The 20003-nt window shown below is 41.6% G+C and overlaps 1 protein-coding gene across 2 annotated transcripts; it reads right to left on the bottom strand.

Annotated features, from left to right (window-relative positions):
• Positions 1 to 1133: 1133 nt before the first annotated feature.
• wfdc1 (WAP four-disulfide core domain 1) lies at positions 1134 to 17205 on the bottom strand. Of its 2 annotated transcripts, none has more exons than XR_009672982.1 (7): positions 16695 to 17205; positions 5388 to 5583; positions 5132 to 5215; positions 3954 to 4094; positions 3459 to 3518; positions 3304 to 3366; positions 1134 to 3218 (listed from the first exon to the last, which is right to left on the bottom strand). XR_009672982.1 is itself a non-coding variant. In XM_061036761.1 (7 exons), exons 1-6 carry the CDS (start codon positions 16788 to 16790, stop codon positions 3305 to 3307), a joined length of 630 nt encoding a protein of 209 aa, XP_060892744.1. In that variant the 5' UTR covers positions 16791 to 17205; the 3' UTR covers positions 1134 to 3218; position 3304. The 2 variants fall into 2 exon arrangements, 1 of the variants encoding a protein (XP_060892744.1); XM_061036761.1 differs by having other exon boundaries at positions 3468 to 3518.
• Between the last annotated feature and the right edge of the window lie 2798 nt (positions 17206 to 20003).

The raw sequence follows: 20003 nt of genomic DNA, 5'->3' as shown, positions 1-20003 counted from the left end.
TTACCGCCTCTCAGCCAAAAGCCTTTTTTTGCACTTCTATTTCACCGCAGACTTTTTGACTTGTAAAAATTAAAAATTGGGAAAGTAAAGAACAAGTTTATTTTAGAGAGAGCTCTGTTCAATTCTATATACTCTAAGCTGTGTCAGCTTATGAAAGATAGAAAATAAAGTCATTAAACTTGACATTTTACACTGTGACAAAGTGAAGTGCAGAGGTCATGTAGGAGATGTAGAAGGTGAGCGTCTAATGACCCAGGGCTGACTTCTGCCTCTTTACGTTCACAAACAGTAACAGGGCACCTCTATCAGATGCTTCAGATGTGTCAGCCAAGAACATCACTAGGCAAAGTATGTTCCCCTGTAAATCACTTGTGCTGAGTGCGAGAAACCAACAAAATAACATTAATTAATGAGCTGCAGATAAACACAGGGTGTAGGGTTACAGCCACATATGCTGAAGTGGCTTAAGCCTGGCACACTGAAAGGTTTTTAAACAATTTAAACGTGTGAACAACCCCACACATGATGACAAAGAATGACAGATTTGGGCATTGATTCTGTGTTTGCATTTGTTACATTAAGGGGCTTTGATCTGAGACCCCTTTTTCCCATGATACCCATAGGTGGAAAAAAGTTATTCTTTACCTAAAATTCTTCATGCTGTAGGCTACAATTAATGGTCACATATTATCCTCCTTTTCAAGAAGTTTAAAAAAGTCTCAGAGGTTGCCAAAAACATGTCTGTGAAGTTTCTTCATATTAGTAGGATCATAATATACTTTTTCCTAGCACTGCCTTTATATGGTAGAATTAAGAACCAAATCAAGGCAATAGTGCTTAAGTACAGTACAGTACAGGACAACTAGGCCTAGTCTGAGAGCACCCTTAATGAATGGCCTTTTAGCTGTAGACTATGGTCATATAGAATAGGGCACTAATAAATGCTCAATGATGACTAACAAGCAGCCAGTATGCTACTTATTAGCATGCTAATACATAACAAGTTAATGGGGAATATTGTGAAGTGTGTTACCAGCCTTAATTATCTTTTCAGTTGCTTGACATTGTTAAAATATGTCCTAAATCCTGTATATGTTGCAGACAACAGACAAAAAAAATCACACTTTGCAGTCTAAGATTTCCAAAATGTTTTTATTTATAACAAGATTACAGCACCAGTCAGAAGGCAACATTCAGACATCACTTTATATCTGCACACAGAGAATGGTAACAGTTTCTCACCTTCAGCTTATCATGTGACCAGCTTATTGTTCTGAGAGTATCGGCAGCAATGAAACGTAGCACCATTTGAACTGAGACAACTTGAGGAACAGCAGAAGCAAAGTAAGCTGGAGGATAAAAACAGAGTAACTTTGACCAATTTTAAATATCTGCTTTGTGCGTATGAGCCTTTTTTTGTTGTTTGATATGAAGTCAAAAATAAAGTATTCAGTGATAAATAATAAACTGCATGGGTAGATTTTAGTTGTATTACTTGTTCCATACTTCACTTCTATAAAAAATCCCAAATCATCAAATTCAGTATCACTTGCATGTAGGCTTATCTGTTTTTATGGTTTATCACAGGTAAGTCAAATATGCCTCAATCTGTCTCAATTGAATTACATATTTTATCATATTTAAAGCTCCTGCAAAGAGTTTTGTAACGCATTATGAAACAGACTGAAATAGTTTCTGAAGCCTCTTTATAACCACCAAAAGGAAACAAAATCATCAGCCAGAAGATTGACGATTTGTACTTTTTTTTGAGGGGGAAGAGGAGAAGATTTTCAGCATCCTGAAGAAACATCCTTTCTTTAACATTTTACACAGCAATTATTCACAATAAGTAATACGTTTGATTGCTAAAGAAAGGAGAATGAGATTTTTGGACTACCTACTCATTTACAGGACAAAATCAGTGAAGAGAGAAATACACTGCTTTGTCAACATGGGGCACCAAAATCATCACAAACTGAAAGTTCCTCACAGGAGTTTTAAAGGTCACATATTACACTCCTTTTCAACAAGTCTCAGAGATTCTCAAAACATGTGTGTGAAGTTTCTTGTTCTAAATCCACTCTGATCCTGTATTTGATCATGACTATAAACCCCTCTATTTCAGCCCTGCTCAGAACAGGCTGTTTCTGTGTCTGTACCTTTAAATGTAAATGAGCTGTGTCTGACCACGCCCCCTCTCTGGAAGGGCTTGGGCTTTCATGCACCATGCCCTATTGTTTATGGTAAGAAGGCGGACTCAGAGGGCAGAACAAATACCTAGCTGTGGGAGTGTCACCCACCTGGGGGACGGGTTACTGCCCTTTGTGATGTCACAAAGGGAAAATCTCGAAATGGCCTGTTTGAGCACACATTTTCTGAAAAGTGGAGCAGGCAAAAGACAGAGAGGATGGACTTTTCTCATGACTGGGGGGTTTGCAGACAGACTTGGGACACAAGTGTTAGAGAAACATGGTTTGCACAATATGTGACCTTTAAGTAGCACCTATATGATGATCCAAATATTTAAAAACATCAAAACACTAATATGGCAGTTATGTTTAAATCAGGTCTATGAGTTGTTATTCTACAGATTATAAAACTACATTTGGATTTGATGAAAGAAGCAGAGAAATTTGGCTGGAATTTGACCTATTTTTCAATGAAACCTTCCAGAGTAAAGATCAGGAAATTCGAACTGTTTCCTTTTGAGAATAAGAGAGACAGATGAGTGAGAGGCCATATGGTTCTGATTTCCTCTGTTGACTGGCCTTAGAAATACCCAGTGTGTTTGTGTGTGAGAATAAGAATGCAGTGAAGGGCGGGAGATGGCTGCAAAGTGAAAACATGACATGACTTAAAAAGGCTCGAGTTTCCTTTTTCCTTCTGAGACATTTGGAAAATAATCTTTGGTGCAAACTCAGCTCACCTCTCGTCTGCTCAACCATCATCATCCTTTCACAAACACCAGACAGAGAAGGGAAATAAAAGGAGCACTCATTTCTTTGGCTGTTTACTGTACGTTTGATTGTCCTTTGAAGGATTTTGCGATGGCACCAACTGCAAGAGAGGCTTTTACGAAGAGGAGGTAGCCGCTGTAAGAGTTAAAACAAAGGTCAGGTGTGGTCCTGGTTCAGGTGTGATGAGAGCAGATTGATGAGGAGTGTGCTGATGTCTGAGGTTGTGTTACGGTCGTCGATGAAGCTGAGGTCAGGGTGGATCTGAGCGCAAAGAGATGAAATAAAAAACATAAGGCTTGTCCTAAATGGAGGTTTGAATGAAAGTTCAAAGTGGCTTAAAACATACTTTATCCCTGCAGGTGCTTGTGATGATGTTTTTCATAGCCGACTGCATTGTTAGAACTGGTACCTGTGAGTGGAAAAAAAAACATCTTAATGTCAGGCAGATTGATGCTATTTGTAGGTGAATAATAGTGCCGATTTTCTAGCTGTCCACATTACCTCACTTACCCAAGTAGTCCTTGTAGTCCTTGAAGTATTTGTGCCTCAGACCCCGTCCATCTGAGGACAAAAAGGACAAAATAAATGACATCTGCTCTTAAAATCATGAAAATTGCTCTTTTAACTCTTGCTAACATTACACTGAATAGAAACATAAAATAGAAAACAGCTTGAGGCGCACATCATAGATTGAGTTTGTCTTCTGTGCTGCCAGGTCATTCCAATTTGTCTATTATTTATGGGCCTATTAACAGGAGAGACTTGGCATCTAACAGCATGTAATCTGCCAAAAGAGACCCAGCCAGACTGAAGGACGGCTGCTGGCACTGCCTCACATCCCGGCTTAGTCCCCTGGTGCTTTTTAAGAGCACAATCTTTTGAGGGGGAAGTTCCATTAAGAGCAGATGAAACAGGGAGTAAGTTAGGAGCATTACACATCTTTTAAGATCTGGATTCAAAGCCAAATCGCAATCAAAAGGTTTCACTCATACATACCAGAGTTGGCGCGTTGCTTGATGCACTGTCCTCTGTTAGGGATTCCAGCAGCAGGGTTTCCTTGGTTGATGATGTGGCACTCGTAGCCTGTGGGACAGTGAAGAGGCTCGTCTCCATCCTCTGTTGTGCTGCAGGCCTCAGCTAGAAAATAAACACACTGTTCAACACAAAGCATGTGCATGAAGATGGGTTTATCTGAGGTTTATTATTATTCATTCTTTGGTTTTGTTTACATCCCTTTCCTCAACCTCCCATGTCTGCTTCTCACTAGTACTTCTTGGATTGATTTTCTTTATTTTCTGATATGAATATCAATACTGCAAACTTTGTAAAAATCTGCAGAAACCTTTATTCACGGAAGAATTTTGGCTGTTTTCCAGTCAAGGCAAAGACAAGATGCTCTGCCCTTCAGTACATCTTTGGGATCTGTTTTATGTGAGTCTATACTGAGAAAGTGGCAGGAAAGAAAAATGCTTGGTGATGTGCTAATGATATATTAATGTTGGGTCTTTGTATATACAGACAAAATAACAAATAAAGATTGATTGTTTGGTCGATTGATTGATTGATTGACTGATCATTCTATTTTTCCAGGTTTTTCTCCCTAGGTATGACTGTTAAATGTAGAAAAAGTGAAAATGTACTGTGTTAATCTTAAGGATGGATACCTAAATGTGACTTTAAAGGAAGAATGAGCAACTTTTTGATCCAGTAGATGTCGCCCTTCAGCACCAGCGTGAAACCAAAACAAACTGCTGTTTGGCCACACCTCAGCTATACTGAAGCCTCCGCTCTCCTCCAGCAACACACCTCCAACCCCCCTCCACTTGCGTTCGCACGAAGGAGTTATGAATTATTTAATGCACCTTTAAGCACAAGTGCCTGTGGCCTTGTATTGTTATGTTAGCAGGCTAATGTTAGCATACTTTGTCGCACATTCTTCCTTTAACTGCTATTGTTTTAAACTTATGAAAGCTTTTCATTGAATTATAAAACATCCATGATTTATCTTCTGCAATACCAAAAATAATGACCAAGATATTCACTAATTCTGCAGTAAGCAGTGCACTCAGTTTAATAGAACCTGAACTGTTCTGGTTTACAGACATGCTATAAATCTGGAGTTTTGAGTGTTTGTTTGGGACTGCAGCGACTGGTTAAGTGTGTTTTAAACTCACCCTGCAGAACCTCCTCGGGACCGTCCAACAGCCAGCCGTTTCCCCCCAACCACCGAGGTTTGGGCTGCACCAGCCAATCCAACACTGTTCACAACACACACACATACACAGCGCAATGAAATACCAATAAACAATGTTTAAAAGAGGGGAAGAAACACTTTCACAGAATGAAAAAGCTAGCACTGTTAAGTAAGAGTTAAAAACACAAGGTTTTGTCCAAGGTATCTGATAAGTAACTAAACCCTGCTGCTCTGACCTGGTGGTGGCTGGACTGACTCCAAGCAAGCGTAGATGCAGCCATTGTAGCAGCAGCGTTTATGGCGCTCACACTCGGAGTCTGAGCGGCAGCCCGGCACCTCGCACGCTCTCTCTGGCAGCATCTGTGGTGGTGGTGGACACCGGTCATTCTTCTGGTGCTGTGTGGACTGGGGGTGGTTTTGGTACTCATAGTCCTGAGAGACAGAAGAAGAAACAAATGTAAAATAAATGAATGGAGGATTGCAGATGTGGTGTGTTTATATCCTCCCTCCTTCTCCTTAAGGATGGTGTCCATGCCCTACCAACTGTGAGCCGAAGCTCTGGGGAAAAGCTGCAAGACAATCCAGCAATCCAGTTGAAGTATAAAGAAGCTGAAAGTGAACAGCTGCAGGGATCACTATAAAAGAAAGGTCACATAAGTCAACATGGAGCGACATTAAGCAAATTGTAAATGGACTGATGTCAGAGGCTGCTAGGTAAAGTGACCAAGTGACGAATCCCATTCATACACATTCAAACACAGAGGACTTAGCAGCAGGAGCAACTTGGGGTTCAGTGTCTTGCCCAAGGACATGTCGCTGCAGGAGCTGGGGATTCAAATCCCGACCTTCTGGTTGAGAAACAACCGACTCTACCAAATGAGCCACAGCAGCCAGATACAACCACATGTTAAATTTGGCTGGTGATGGGCTATTTGGACTATTGAAGAGAGTTTTCAGTTTTGCTATTAGATGCAATAATAAGTGTTGTATTGACATTACTGTGACCTTATAACGACAAATTATGTAACATATAGCCTAAAATGCACATGGCTTACCCCAAGGTAACTGAATGCTGTTCTTGGTTTTCTTCCAAAAAACATTAAAACATGCGTTCTACTGTTCACGCTGTAAAACATGATCTACTCATCTACTGTAGATCGTAGTCTGTTTGGTGTTAGAAAAAACTCTTACTGCTTTCAGGATGAAGGTTTTTGATTGAAGCAGTATATCATGTTAAGAATTTGATTGGCTACAAAAATGTGAGTCATGGGCACAGTCACGTGCAATTGGCCGGAAATACAAAGATTACAAAAAAACAGGTGCCTCCTTTCAACTCAGGCTCTCATTGGCTACCATAGTCTGGGAACAGTGAAGAGAAGGCCTTAATAAGCCAAATGAGGGGTCCATCAGAAGGTCAGAGTGCAGCCGCCATTTTGATGTATCGCAATCAAAAAAATCATTCATAAATATAGATGATATATATCGATGTGAAAAGAAAATACAGTGGGATATCAGGCAAAGCCTTGGCAAATTGGAAGCAACTTGTGGATCTTTATGGATGTAATGTGTGTGGATTAAATCTTTCACGGAAGTTGGATCATGGGGACCCTTGCGGATGAAGCAGGGCGGTTTTGGAGTACTGTGATCAGGAGAGTACAGTAAATCTTCAAATGGTAAGTCAAAAGACAGTAACAATCACCGTTTTCAAGTTGAGCAAGAATTTTTAATGCAGTTTGTGTTGCTAAAAGGCAACACTTAAGATTCTGATCCGGATGTCCTTGCACAAACAAGTCAATCACAAATAAATACAAATATAGCATTATGTTAAACTCCATTAACACTTTTTATAAATCTTTTGCGATCCAAACTGAAAAAAAAAAACCCTTAGTGAAATAATGTACTTAAAAAGCAGCAAACAGATTGCGTTTGTCAAACACTAGAGGGCAGCAAAGGATAGACATGATCTCTGTCCTGCACGGCAGAGCCACAGCAAAGACATGAAGGCTTGAGTATGCATGCCTGCCTGCTAACGTCTTGACCTGGATTGAGAAGCTGGTTCTCAGTGGGAACAAACACTTCCCACTGAGATGTAGAAGAGGGGAAGAAAGTAGGCCACAGGTCCCTTAGCCAATAAGAAGACACACTTCACACACTTTGGCAGCTTTGGCAACTTTAAGTGTGGACCTGCATGCACATTTGCACAACACAGCACTGCACATGTTTTACAGTGTTGCTGAGAGGATGTCTTTTTGCTTTCAAAGTATAACGTAACAGGATCTGTATGACAGCCATGGTCCCTGTAGTTTAATAGCTTTTACCAAGCTGAAAGTCTTCTCTGACTCTTGCTGATTGCTTTGGACATATGTGAGTTTATACTCTTTCACAATGTTAGTATCAAGTTGCACAAGGTTTGTGGCGCAGAATAAGCAGTCGTTCATTGTTCTGGGTTATTTACACATGGGAAATATTACCAACCAAATCCCAAGAAGCACATCATCAGCCTTTGACTAAACATTCCCTCGTATTTTCTCATGCTCTCTGGATTTTCTTTTGTTTAACATGCTGATGTGTGATCAAGTTTCATGATCATTTCACTGCTTACTTCTCACTGCTACAAACACTAATTAACAAAACCGACACACTGGTCTCCCATCACTTACAGAAACCCAGAAAGAATATAGCAAAGACCTCTAAAGGATGTTTTGTCATGCAGGGTCGATCCTCTTGAGCTTCCTGCACAGAAGGTTATATGTAGCTGTTTGGCTATTCACACAATTATTTCCCTTCCAAGTGAAGGACAAATGTGTCTTTTCATTTTTTTTGACATAACTTAAAGATCAAGTAAAGTCCTCTGTTGAGAAGTTGCATTTACGGTATTTTGTCATACTGTATGAAGTAAGCTACACAAGCTGCATCACTGAAGAGCAAGCACAAGCTGCATCATTCTTTGTTTCTGAATGTTTATGTTTTAAGTCGTGTGTGGGTGACTTTCTCTGACCTTCCAGTCCCAGCCATTCATTTTGGGGGGGCACACACAAACACACACACACACACACACACACACATAGAGAGAGAGAGGCACTGGTGTTACTTGTAGGTGACTAATTAGAGCCTGTGGGTTGCACAGGGTCATTAAAGCTGTGCTGTTTGTTTGGCAGGCTCGCTGAGAGCTCTTACAAACCAACCAGAAAAATGAAAGCAAATGTTTGGCACTGTGTTGGTATCACTAACTGTACGTGGGTTCACTTTTAAATACCCAATAACTTCTTCTGGGAGCTGATATCTTGGAGGCTCCTTTAGGGTCTCGTCGAACATAGATCCAAGCTAAGAAATATATCGCTACTACTACAAGGGCAGGTGTGTGAGCTCGCCGTCTGGCTGAATCTTCTAGTGTGGGTTTTTTGGAGGATCGGTTGAAAGTGTCCTTATGTCTGTGGTTTCCCACTTTTTAAAAATCAGTTAAGATTTAAAATCGTCTACTGTATAGCCAGCCTACGTCACATTTTAGCTTCCTCAGCTGGTTGTGTTGGTCGCATTAGAAGATCCACAGCCGGCGATAGTTTTTTGGTGCAACGGTCAGGAAAAACTATAACGACAGATAATACCGGTAGTTACTTTTGCATACATGCCTCTATACACATCGACTGCAGACCTTTACTCTTCAGTCATGTCTCTCAGAGAGGAAATATTGGTCCACCAGATACAGTTACATCTGTGAATGAGGCCTACAAAGCCCGCTGTGATTAGATAATGACATAATGACTACAACCGTCTCCTCTTATCTCACATCCGCTCCTCAAGCCTCCTGCAAACGTCTGAAGTGTGCCCTTCCTGTTTATAACTGTGTGTTCATTGTGAGTTTTTTTTATCCACATGAATGTATAGTAATAGCTTATATGTGTTTACTTTGCATTTTCCTACTCCTGTCATTTAGCTCGTAGTGTAACGGCATCACTCTTGATGCTCCTCTTGTTCCTTCTTCCTGTGCCTTCATGTCTTTGTACGCCAGCAGCACCACCATGCCTCACATCCTGAGCTTTATCACACTATCCTGCTCATATCTCTCTGATGTCCCTCATTGTTTATTTACGCTCCTGTCTGCTGTGCCGCTCTCCTGTAGAGACACTGCCAGCGGGCCTGTGTGTGATGTTCCTGTCTATCTGTGGGCATGTTTTTCCTAACCCTCTCTCTGTCTGACACACTCTTACTGTCTCTCTTCCTCCTGCTGCTCCCCTTTCTGCCCCTCTATTTAGTGTTGAAAGAAGTGGCACGAGGGTGGCTTTAACTAATGACCCTCAACTGCTCTTTTATTCCTTCAATCTGTTTTCCTTGTCGCTCCTTTTAGTGCCTTTTGCTCTCTATTTTTTATGGGTTTTTTAACTGCACTGAGACTGGGCTGTTTATGGTTCAACGCAGAGATCTCAGACAGATACTGAGGTATTTTGCAGCCTTTGTACATGCACACAGACAAAGGCAAAAAAAAATCCATGAAACACACTCAGTAGCCGTTTTCACATATACACTCCGGATAATATCTAGATAATTACGGGAGGAGTCCTCCGGAGATTCTCCTGACCTGGCTGTTCACATATGCTCCTCACGTCTGGAGACTATCCCTGTCAGACAGGACGGGAGGCGGGGGGTCTCCTGAGGTAAGACGTGTATAAAAACAACGCGGAAGTAGCGGACAAAGCAGCAGAGTCCGCTACACGACGCTACAGTATGATGAGAATATCTGGCTTTATATCATGTAGTCCAAAAAAAGAGCTGAGAACAACATACTGGCAAACAGAAAACTTAATGCAGCCGTTTAATTACATGCACAGAGATCGTAGTGGTTGTGTGCAGACACTCTTTGCACCGTGCAGCAGTCACAGTATATAAACGTCACTCCCCCTCCTATTGGTTCGAGCTGAATTCTCCTGAGAATATCCTGCTGCGTTCTCACATCAGCCAACTGGGACTTTCTGCGGAAAAAATACTAGGGGTCTGGCAGGAGAAACTCCGGGTGACGTCCCAGTGAACAATTTGTCTGTTTGCGTTCACACATACAGCGCCCCCAGGAAATATCCTCAGGAGATTTCTGCAAGTGTGAAAACGTTAGATCTCAGATAGAGGCACACACTGCAGGGTCAAGGTTGTGCACAGGTTTACATAAACAAGGAAAAACTTTATACTTTAAGTGTCAACTCAAATGCATCATCTCTTCCATGACTACAGAATGAGGTAGCACACACAGCTCACATCTGACTAGCTTTGGAGTTGTCAGGACTCATTTACTGTCTCAGAAGCAGCATTCAGTTTGACAGCAAGATAGACGGACGTGCAGGGAGATGGAAACTCAGCGAGCTAACTGTGAGACAAACCCACAGCCTGTAAATCAGTCTGAGAGGAGAGTTTCAGTGAGTGATGAGAGGACATGCTGACAGACAAACAGGTAGATGCACAGCTGGGAGAGAGGAAAGAGTCCTTGTAACCCGGGGAACAGAGTAGTGTCTGACCTTGAAAAGGAGACGAACAGACTGAACATATGCAAAATGTGGTTTGTGACACAACAGGACAGATGTAAACTGATGTGAAAGCAGCTAATCAGTATTAGGACACAGTCAGAAAGCTGACTTCTGCCTGTCAGTCATAATCTGAGGAAGCAGGGAAGTCCATGATGAAGGTCCCAGGCTTGCACTCGGCTTGAACTGCATCTCTGAATTGATCGATTATAGATTGAAAAATGCCTGCAGTCTTACACGCTTTATTCCTCCTGATGCAACTCCAAAAACATCTCTGCTGCAAAATCCAATGTCTTAAACCGCAGAAGACCCAGAAAGGCAACAGAAAGGCAGAATTTAACGTGGAAACAAATTTATCTCTCTTGATAGTGTGCATGTTCTTGTTTTGTTCAGAACGGCCATCTCCTTCCATGTAAGTCCAGTACTCAGCCTTTTATTTTTTGGTTCTTTCAGTATTGTGCTTCAGACCAGCAAGCTCACATCATCTGACTGGGATTAGCCCTGTTTAGAGCTGCACACAGTTCACAGGACTACTGATAAACTGGATGACTGACTGACTACAATTATGTTACAAAAAATATAATAAAAGTATGGACACCCTAAGCAATCATGCATCCATACGTTGTATAGGCTACTATACTGTTGGATTCATTCTGTTTATTCATTATGTGATAATGAAACATTTCTATTTGTTAAATCTTGAAATCTTGAAAATGTACTTTTCTCAGTATCTCAGGATGCCAAAATCAGCTTTTTTTTAAATATAATTAAACGCACAATATGTAAATTATGCTGCCATGGGGCTCCCAATCAAAACAAGAACAAAAGATGACGTGGGAGCTGACGGGGAATCATGGGAGTTCTCTCTGCCCCTCCCGATGAAAATGAACTCCGACAAGACCGTTGTCAAGACGAACGGGTGAAACAGGCCTGAGGAACAGTTTACCGGCGACAAGCTGATGTATTTAAGTATAATTTACATGATGTTTTTATCACAGCAGCACATACAGCAACAGTACAGCAGCTTTCAGTATTCCACAAATTCTCACAAATTAAATTAATTTAGATATTTTTATGTAAACATTCTAATACATTTCTACATATTATAGCTTTAAATTATCATTATTATCATTTATTATTATCAAAAAAGATGCTAGACTTGCATCAGGAGGTTGTGAGGAGTACCAGATGTCGCCTTGAGTTTCATTCAATCTGACACACAACACGGGCTAAAACAACCTGGTCCCAAACCCTACGTCTGACTGATAGTGTTATAATCACTCTTATAACGTGTAGTCTGACCTCGCATTGGGTGTCACCTAACCAAAACTAAGATCATCTGCTGCATGGCTTCAAAATAACACATTTGCCTCACTGAACAGGCAGTACATACAGCTCTGTTGTGTCTTCAGTAGTAACCACAGGAAGTCAAACACTAGGCCAGCCTTTGAACAGGAAGTAAATCTGTTTTTGAGCATCTGCAGGGTCCAAGTCTTAACACCACCTGCAGTTCAAACAAACAGCCCCCATCACATCAAATCAATGAAACTGTAAAGATTTCTGCTGGCAGCCTCAGACACTGTTCAAGCTCACTGACAAGCCCAGGCAGGTGTGTGACCCAGACTGTGTTATGACTGTGTGAGTCAAAATAATCAGTTCTGTGTGTGTGTGTGTGTGTGTGTGTGTAATCTGTGCATCTGGAGCAGTGATTTCAGCAGTGAGGACAGATGTGCTTGAGGCCTTAAGTCTAGAAATATGTTTTGCAGCTGTTGGGTGAAATATTGGACTCTAAATTTGTCAGTTTCACTTTTGCTCACAGATCTTTGGATCTTATTACCCAAACTTCAATCAAAACTTTATGACCATCAGTTGTGCCTGTAAAATTTCATTACATTTTTTCCCAGGCACACGTTTTTACTTGCTTTGCTGTTCCTCGATATTCTTGAATGAAATGATCGCCATTTTGTCCAAATCAATATCTGCCAGAAAACAACGACATAAAGTCCTTGTTGTTATCATTACTGTCACGCCCCTCCTCTATTTTTTCTTCTACCTCCCACAGCCACATTTTCTCATTGATCCATGAAACATATTTGTCTTAAAGGCTGTAAAAGCAAAATCAGAAATTGTTCTTGAAACACACTATGTTGTAAAGGGGTTTCTGTAAACAAGTGGAAAGACTGAGAACTTTTTTTAGACTGAATAATGATTTAGGTTTAGGATTTAAGTTTTTCATAATTTTAAGGCTCAGGTTTTTGTTGGAGGGGGGGCACAAACCCCTATCACTAAAAGTATATAAAAGCAATAGGCTGCTGTTACACATTCTTAAGTTATTTTGCATGAATAAAGAATAAGCATTATGTGGCAGACTGAGAGGAACTTGGTAGACTCTTTGAGGTTAGTGTCCTCAGGTTCAGAATCTGATCCTGGCTCTGGAGGTTCAGACATGAAGGCCCGGACAGATCTGATAGAGCAGCCGGAGTAACCCTGCAGGTCAGAGTCAGGTCATAGCTGATTTTGACAGACCGGGTGTGCGTGGTGTCATCACAGCATCCCACAGTAGAGATTACTGCAGAATTTTTCATGATTTTTAATTTTATATACAGAGTACAAGTTCATTCCCTCTGGTGTGTATCCCTGTGTATGTAAGGCTTCTTCATAGTGGCAAATAAGATACATACTAGACTATAATTTATCTTTGTGTTTTTGCACTGGTATGTTAAGAACTTGATGTTATTTCTATTCGTCATTTCTTTTCTGGACATCATTTATTGTGATTGTTGTATTTTTACGGCTGCAGCGTGGGTGAAGACAACTGTGTCACTTTGTGAGACAATAAATTAATCCTGAATCTTGGACTTTACACTTTGCGATTTATTTTCATGCAAGTTTTCCTCTCATGCACATTTCCTACCTCTATACAAGCATCTCCCACAGCATGACATGTACTATTCGGTGGGCAGTTTGGCTGTCAAAGCCCAGGAGGAAATAAGTAGAGTGCTACTGCTGATCCCATAACCCGTCTGACCCAGAGGTCAAACTGAAACCTTCATGAGAGATTCAGAAAAAGGACGTTTAGGGTAAGCCTGACTGCATGTCTACAGTGATGTGATTACATCTCACTTAAAAAAGTGATACTCTAATCGACAAAGCTTGATTCAAAGATAGAAGAAAAACAGACTCGTCAGTTTACACTTTTTTTCCATAGCTTTCACCTGTTCAACAGTTTGTTCAGCAACAAAACAAAAAATCAAGTACAGGAAAATGGTACCTGTCATTCACTTGTCCATGTATTTATTTAGGTGATTAGTTATCATCCGATGAGTCTCTAAGATTCAACAGATTACATTTCTATTCCAAGCATTTTTTTTTATCCTATTGAAAGTATTACCGGATAGCAGGCTCATCTTAGTTTGTAATTTCCAAATTCAAGGTTTATTTTGATATATTTGTAGTTTTTTTTCCTAATTTATTAGTCCCTGAGGGTGCCTTTTCTGTTCTGTTTTTGTCATTCTTATAGGCCCAGATTACACACCTGCAAGGACAGGACCTGTGCTATAATGGAGACATGTGGGGCTGCTACACAGGGAGCGCACCAGAGCTGTTGGCATTCGGTGCCTTGCTCGAGGGGATGCTCTGCAGTACTTAGGAAGTGACCTGGCACCTCTCCAGCAACCAGACCAACTTCCTCTTTTGGTCCGCACAGGGACTTGAACTTGCAACCCTCCGGTTCCCAACCCAAGTCCCTAGAGACTGAACTACCTATTTCTTAATATGAAGAGAAAAAGGAAAAAAAAAAAAAAAGAGAGAGCATAAATTCGAGACAGGCACTGAGCCCGCTGGTTCCCCTGAGTTTGTTTTCACACACACTATTCCAGTGCCAATAGTCAGTCAGACTATAATTTGTCTCTCTGCACAACCCTAGTGTTATGGATAAAGCTGAGGGTGTGTGTATTTATGTGTTTGTGGAGGAGGTGGTTAAAAAAATGAACGATTGAAAGATGCAGAGATGAAAAGGTTCAGAGGGAAAGACACAAACTCCATCTGCACAGCAGTCTCAGCATGTTCCAATTACAGCAGCTTTGAAGCCCAGTCCAGCAGGACGTTTCTGTTGGAGAGCAGAGAAGAGATTTGAAGGAGGAGAAATCTGGGACGCTGTGCTGGGATGGGCTAGTGGATATAAAAAGCAGGCCAGGGAGAAGGTGAAAGGGTTGCTGTTTTCTATGAGAGAGGGGAAGAGAGTTGAAGGCTGCAAACAGACGAGGGAGAAGGGCCAACGAGGGCATTAACAGGTCGGAAAGTGAGAACATTGGAGCACGAGAGGTCGCAGGGTGATAAAGAAAGAGACGGCAGCACGCTACAGTGAACCCTTGTTAGAGATGATCAATCAGCCAAACTGAGCGGAGTTAACAAGCAGGGGCCCAGTCTGCAAGTTCAGTTCCTGCCCTAATAATCCTCAGTAAACACACACACATTCACAACACACACACACACACACACACACACACACACACACACACACACACACACACACACACACACACACACACACACACACACACAGGCCCAAGTGAAAAATCCAGTGTGCTTTTAATTTACTCATATGGAAACTTGAAAATCAGCAACTCATTCCAACTTGTCGCACTCAAGTTTCTGCTGCTCATCAAAACTGAAAAACTCTCATGATGAGTGTACATTAAAAAAAAAAATCAAAGATCAACTAAACGGTTTCTTTCCCACTGGTGACAAAGTCTCCAGATCCAGTTTAAGGCCAAAGGCATCCACATCTTAATCATGACCAAACATATGAAGTATTTAAAAAATTCCACTAAGTGCTTCAGTATTTGATAATTGACATTAGCAATGAAAAGATGAGTGATCTGCAACTTTAGCTCGATCAGTCTTAAAAAGTAGAAACAAAAAAACAGTACAAAATATTCTTAAAGCTCCTGTGAGGAACTTTCTGTTTGTGTTGATTTTGGCGCCTCCTGTGGACAAAGTCATATCAAATCTCTTTACAGATCTTATGCATAGGTATAGTGTACCTTTTGTAAGAATGCAATATTTTGTTTCATTCAAACAAATACCATAAAAGCTGTTTTTACACATACACAAAACTGTCACATACACGAAAATGTCCTGAAATGTTTGGATTGATTCTGAAAATGTTTGCCCTGAATTTTTCCTGGATTTTTTTCTGCCAGCTCCAAAAGTAAAATATCCACTTGTATGAATGCAGCAGGTTATATTCTGGAGGGATCAAGCGTGAGGGGAGTGATGACATACTGTGTCATGAAGTGAACAACAGGTGCAATTGTCTTGCAGGTAGGAAAGCTGCTTTATGCTCTTTTCTGCTCTTTGCCTCTCACTGCTTCCATGGTTGTGTCTGGTAACACATGGCATTAATCTAAAGGCACTACTGTCATCATAGTGTTGGACTTCATGCTTTAACCTGCCATCTTGGATATCTTGTAGACATTATGACTGAGACATGTTTTTAACGTCAGGTCAAGCCTCCTGAGAAAATTATACATCCTGAAGGACAGCTGTGAATAAAAACTTTAGACATTTTCTGTCCTGGTGTTTGTGTGAAAACAGCTCATGAGTGTGCTTTCGCAGAGCCAAGCTAGCCATTGCAAGAAGTTTTGCAGCCAGCATTTATGCCAAGCTTGTACTCATCTTTTGCCTGCATTATATTTAAAAGAGACATGAGGACGGCGCTGATCCAGAAACCCAGCAAGACATAGACTACTTTCAAAAATATTGCACTGATTTTGGAAGCACAATACTTTGATAATTTGACTGGTCTTTCATATCCTCCAAAGTGCTCACACCAGGTCACCCACCTCTCACCACAGCCACAAAACTGCTCTCCCTGTGTGAAACCAGCTCTCTGAAACAGAGCCGGTATTGTACTGTTAAGCTGTGAGCTTTCACCTACTTCCACTTTTGCAGGATACTTCCATAACCGCCATGAAACAGAGACAGGACCAGAATTTACACATAAAAGTCAAAGAGGGAGATTTGCAGTCTCACCTTGTGGTTGAGTCCTCTTTTCCTTATTCTTCTGGCATCACTTCCTGTGGACAGGACCAACAGGGACAGAAGCAGCAGCAGCACAGAGCCCGGCATGGTCTCTGTCCTGCACCCAAAACTCCAAACTGTTCCTCTCGTCTCTTCCTGTCACAACAAGTGTTCCTTACTCCTCTCCTTATTCCAAAGTTTGTCCTTTAAGTGTTAGCGGGTCCTCTGCTGTGTTGCTTTTCCAGCTGAAGCAATAACTCTCCGGTGCTCATGTGCAGCCAGAGATTACACAAGCCCTCTCCCTGCACCAGGACCTGCCTTTTTTTATCCGCCTGAGGAAAAGTACAGATCAGAATGACAAAGTAGAGGGAAGGAAGGGGAAAGTACAGAGGGGATGAATGGAGGCAGTGTAGGAAAGAAATTGAAAGAAAAAGGAGAATGGTTAGGGGAGCAGGAGGTGGGGAAGGGAGAAAACAGCAGCTGTCTGTGCATCAGTTGCTGAGAGCTGAACTGTGTGCTGGCAGTGAACGCACATGTCTCTGGGATGGGGAGTGGGGGGGGGGGGGGGTGGAAGGAGGGAGGGGAGAGTGTTAGAGAGGGCAGTGTGTGAGACCTCCCCTTTGCCCTCTCCTTGCATCTACCAGCACATCTGGTGATCCTTATGTGAATTTGACAGAGCTCTGTCAGTGTGCAGCGGGGACATATTTTATTTTCTGGGGTTTTTACTTTGCATGTTTTCATTGCGTGCGGTTTTGTAGGAGGGAAAACAAATGGCTCTGCTAATTGTTGGGTTTGAAAGTAGTTGTTGACTGCTAGCTTAAGAGTTGAAGCGTGCATGTAGACTATATTATTAACTGTTCAAGGTCCGTGTTTACATTCCTGATTTCTCTCAGTGATTTACACACCTGAATGTGTGTGCATGTGTGTGTCCGTGTGTGTACAATGTGTTTGCAGAGGATGCAGCGTTATTTCAGTGCCACCGACCCTGAAAGAATGAGAGCATGTGGCGTTTCAGGGAAAGGGGCCTCTCTATCTCTTTCTCCATCTTGTGCTTCACTTCTCTTCCTTTTTGCAGGATTCCCCTCTCAAACTAGGACATTTTCTCCCCCTGATCACCCCTCCCACCTTACCCCTAGATCTTTCTCCCCTTTCCCCCCCTACTCCCTCCAGTCTCAGTGTCTTGCACTGAAAGGGAGAAAGAATGCTAAGCCTGCACAAATCTCGGTCATTATTAGTTTTACAGGAGCAGGGCTCATGTCACTGGGAGGCCCTGGCTTCACTTACACAAAAGGCAGAGTAAAGAGTTAGAGCGGGAGAAAGGAGAGACAACAGAAAGGGGGTGTGTGTAGAGATAGTGGAGAGGGGGGGGCAGTGGAATAGATTGCATGAACATGTGGGAAAGCACAAGAGTGCTACTAATTAATGTTTTCTGGTATCATTATAACGATGCTGATGTTCTTAAAAGGACCTTAGGAGCAACATTGTCAACTTTAGCCCTTCAGACTGCATTTTCGCAAAAGTGCCATAATGAGGCTCAAAGGTCATCACGTCTTTGTACATTCATATTCACGCTGTGATATTGGTGTCCCAGTCAATTATTTCACATTGCGTTTTTAACATTTCATAAGAATGAAACAGCGAAATCTCCAAAAACACACAAAGTCAAACAAGAACAAACACAGCGCTACGCTCCCCCGTTGGCTCAGCTGATTCTGATCCTGTCTCGCCCCTGTAACATCTCTGTTACCTATGAAGACGGTACAGAGGGGGCGGGATCATCCCACCGTGACATTCAGATTGAAGGCGAAACATCACAGGGATGTAAAAAAAAAACGTGCCTTGAAACGGCAGTCTGAATAGGGCTTTTGTTAACTTTGCAAGAGAAAAGGCTTCAGGATGAGTGGTTTTAGGGAATTTGGCGCTTACAGGCTGCCATTTTAAGGCGGAATACTTACATCCCTATTACGCCTCACGTGAAATGTGCTGCTAATGTGGGGGCGGCGTCGTTCTTCGCCTGATCTGCCATCACAGGTAGTGACAGAGGCATGATGAGGGGAACAAGCTGGCTTTGTGAAACGTATAGGAGCTGGCGGGGCAAAACAGCAATGTGTGTGTGTGTGTGCATGCCTGAGTGTGTGTGTGTGTATGTGAAGCTCCCACTGTGTGCTCACACGCCATGCCCCTTGTGCTCGTCTCTGCATTCTACAATGCGATGTGAATTCACAAACTGGGACAACATTCAGACGCTGTTTGGGATGCAAAGTGTAAGAACAAAGGCGTAATGATGGCGGAACTTTGTTATGGTGCTGTTGCAGAAACACAATCTGTAAGCAGCTATTATCTTAGCTAACATGTAACTCAACAAAATAATACTAAGTTCTTAAATAACTGCTCCCCAACAGGCACATGGTAAGAAGATGGTTTGACATGCTAATATTTGTAGTCTGAGTTTGAGCAGACAAATCTATCCCTTCAAGTTTTGTGTCAGTCTTCACATAGTTAGGAGGAAAAAACACCAGACATGGAAACTCTCCACTTATCAAGTATCACTCATACATTTACATTTACACAGAATTAGGAAATCTATATATTCACAGTCCTGTCGTTTCTATGTGTTTGCTAGACTAAGATTGAATTATTGTTTACTCAAAGTTCAAGAATATTTCTACTTAAAGCTTTCTAAAACAAAACTAACACACTAAAACCTAACTGCTGGTTCAAACATTTCAAGAAAATATTGAAACAAGTTGTCCAATATCACTTTGCCATAAGGGCTTTCACAATCACCATGCTTTGGATTCAAAGATTATCTGAGCTTTTGCAAACCAACAAAAGAGAACACAACACAAAAAAGTAAAAAATCATGTTCGCAATAAAGGCAAACAATGTGTGTGCGATAAAAGATTAGCCTGGTATCATCAGTTGAAAGAAGAGAGAAGCAAAACAAAATCTGGACTCGGCCTTGTGTTGTCTCATTATACCACACCCTGATCTTTTCCTCAGTCTTCCAACAATTAATGGTCTAATGGGGAAAAAGTCCAGCTGCAAGATTTCTCATCGTAGACAGTGTGCTAATATCCCCAGACATGTTCTCACATACATCATCCATAGCCTGTCTCCTCTCTAAATCTGGAATGTATACATGAATATTAAATACAGCACACAGCTGTATTCATGAACGGGGTGAGGGGGGGAAACATTCACACATTCTTCAGCTTCATGCACACTCGTATACTGTACATGCAATGCACACATAAATCCAAAGCAAAACCAAACAGCTGTATTTAGCCTGGACCAAACATCTAGCTTAATTTATGCATA

This window comes from Labrus mixtus, chromosome 4, assembly GCF_963584025.1.
Source record: "Labrus mixtus chromosome 4, fLabMix1.1, whole genome shotgun sequence".
NCBI classification, from domain to species: Eukaryota; Metazoa; Chordata; class Actinopteri; order Labriformes; family Labridae; genus Labrus; species Labrus mixtus.
Note: the sequence above shows the minus strand (reverse complement) of the source record. Positions and strands in the feature narration are given on the sequence as shown.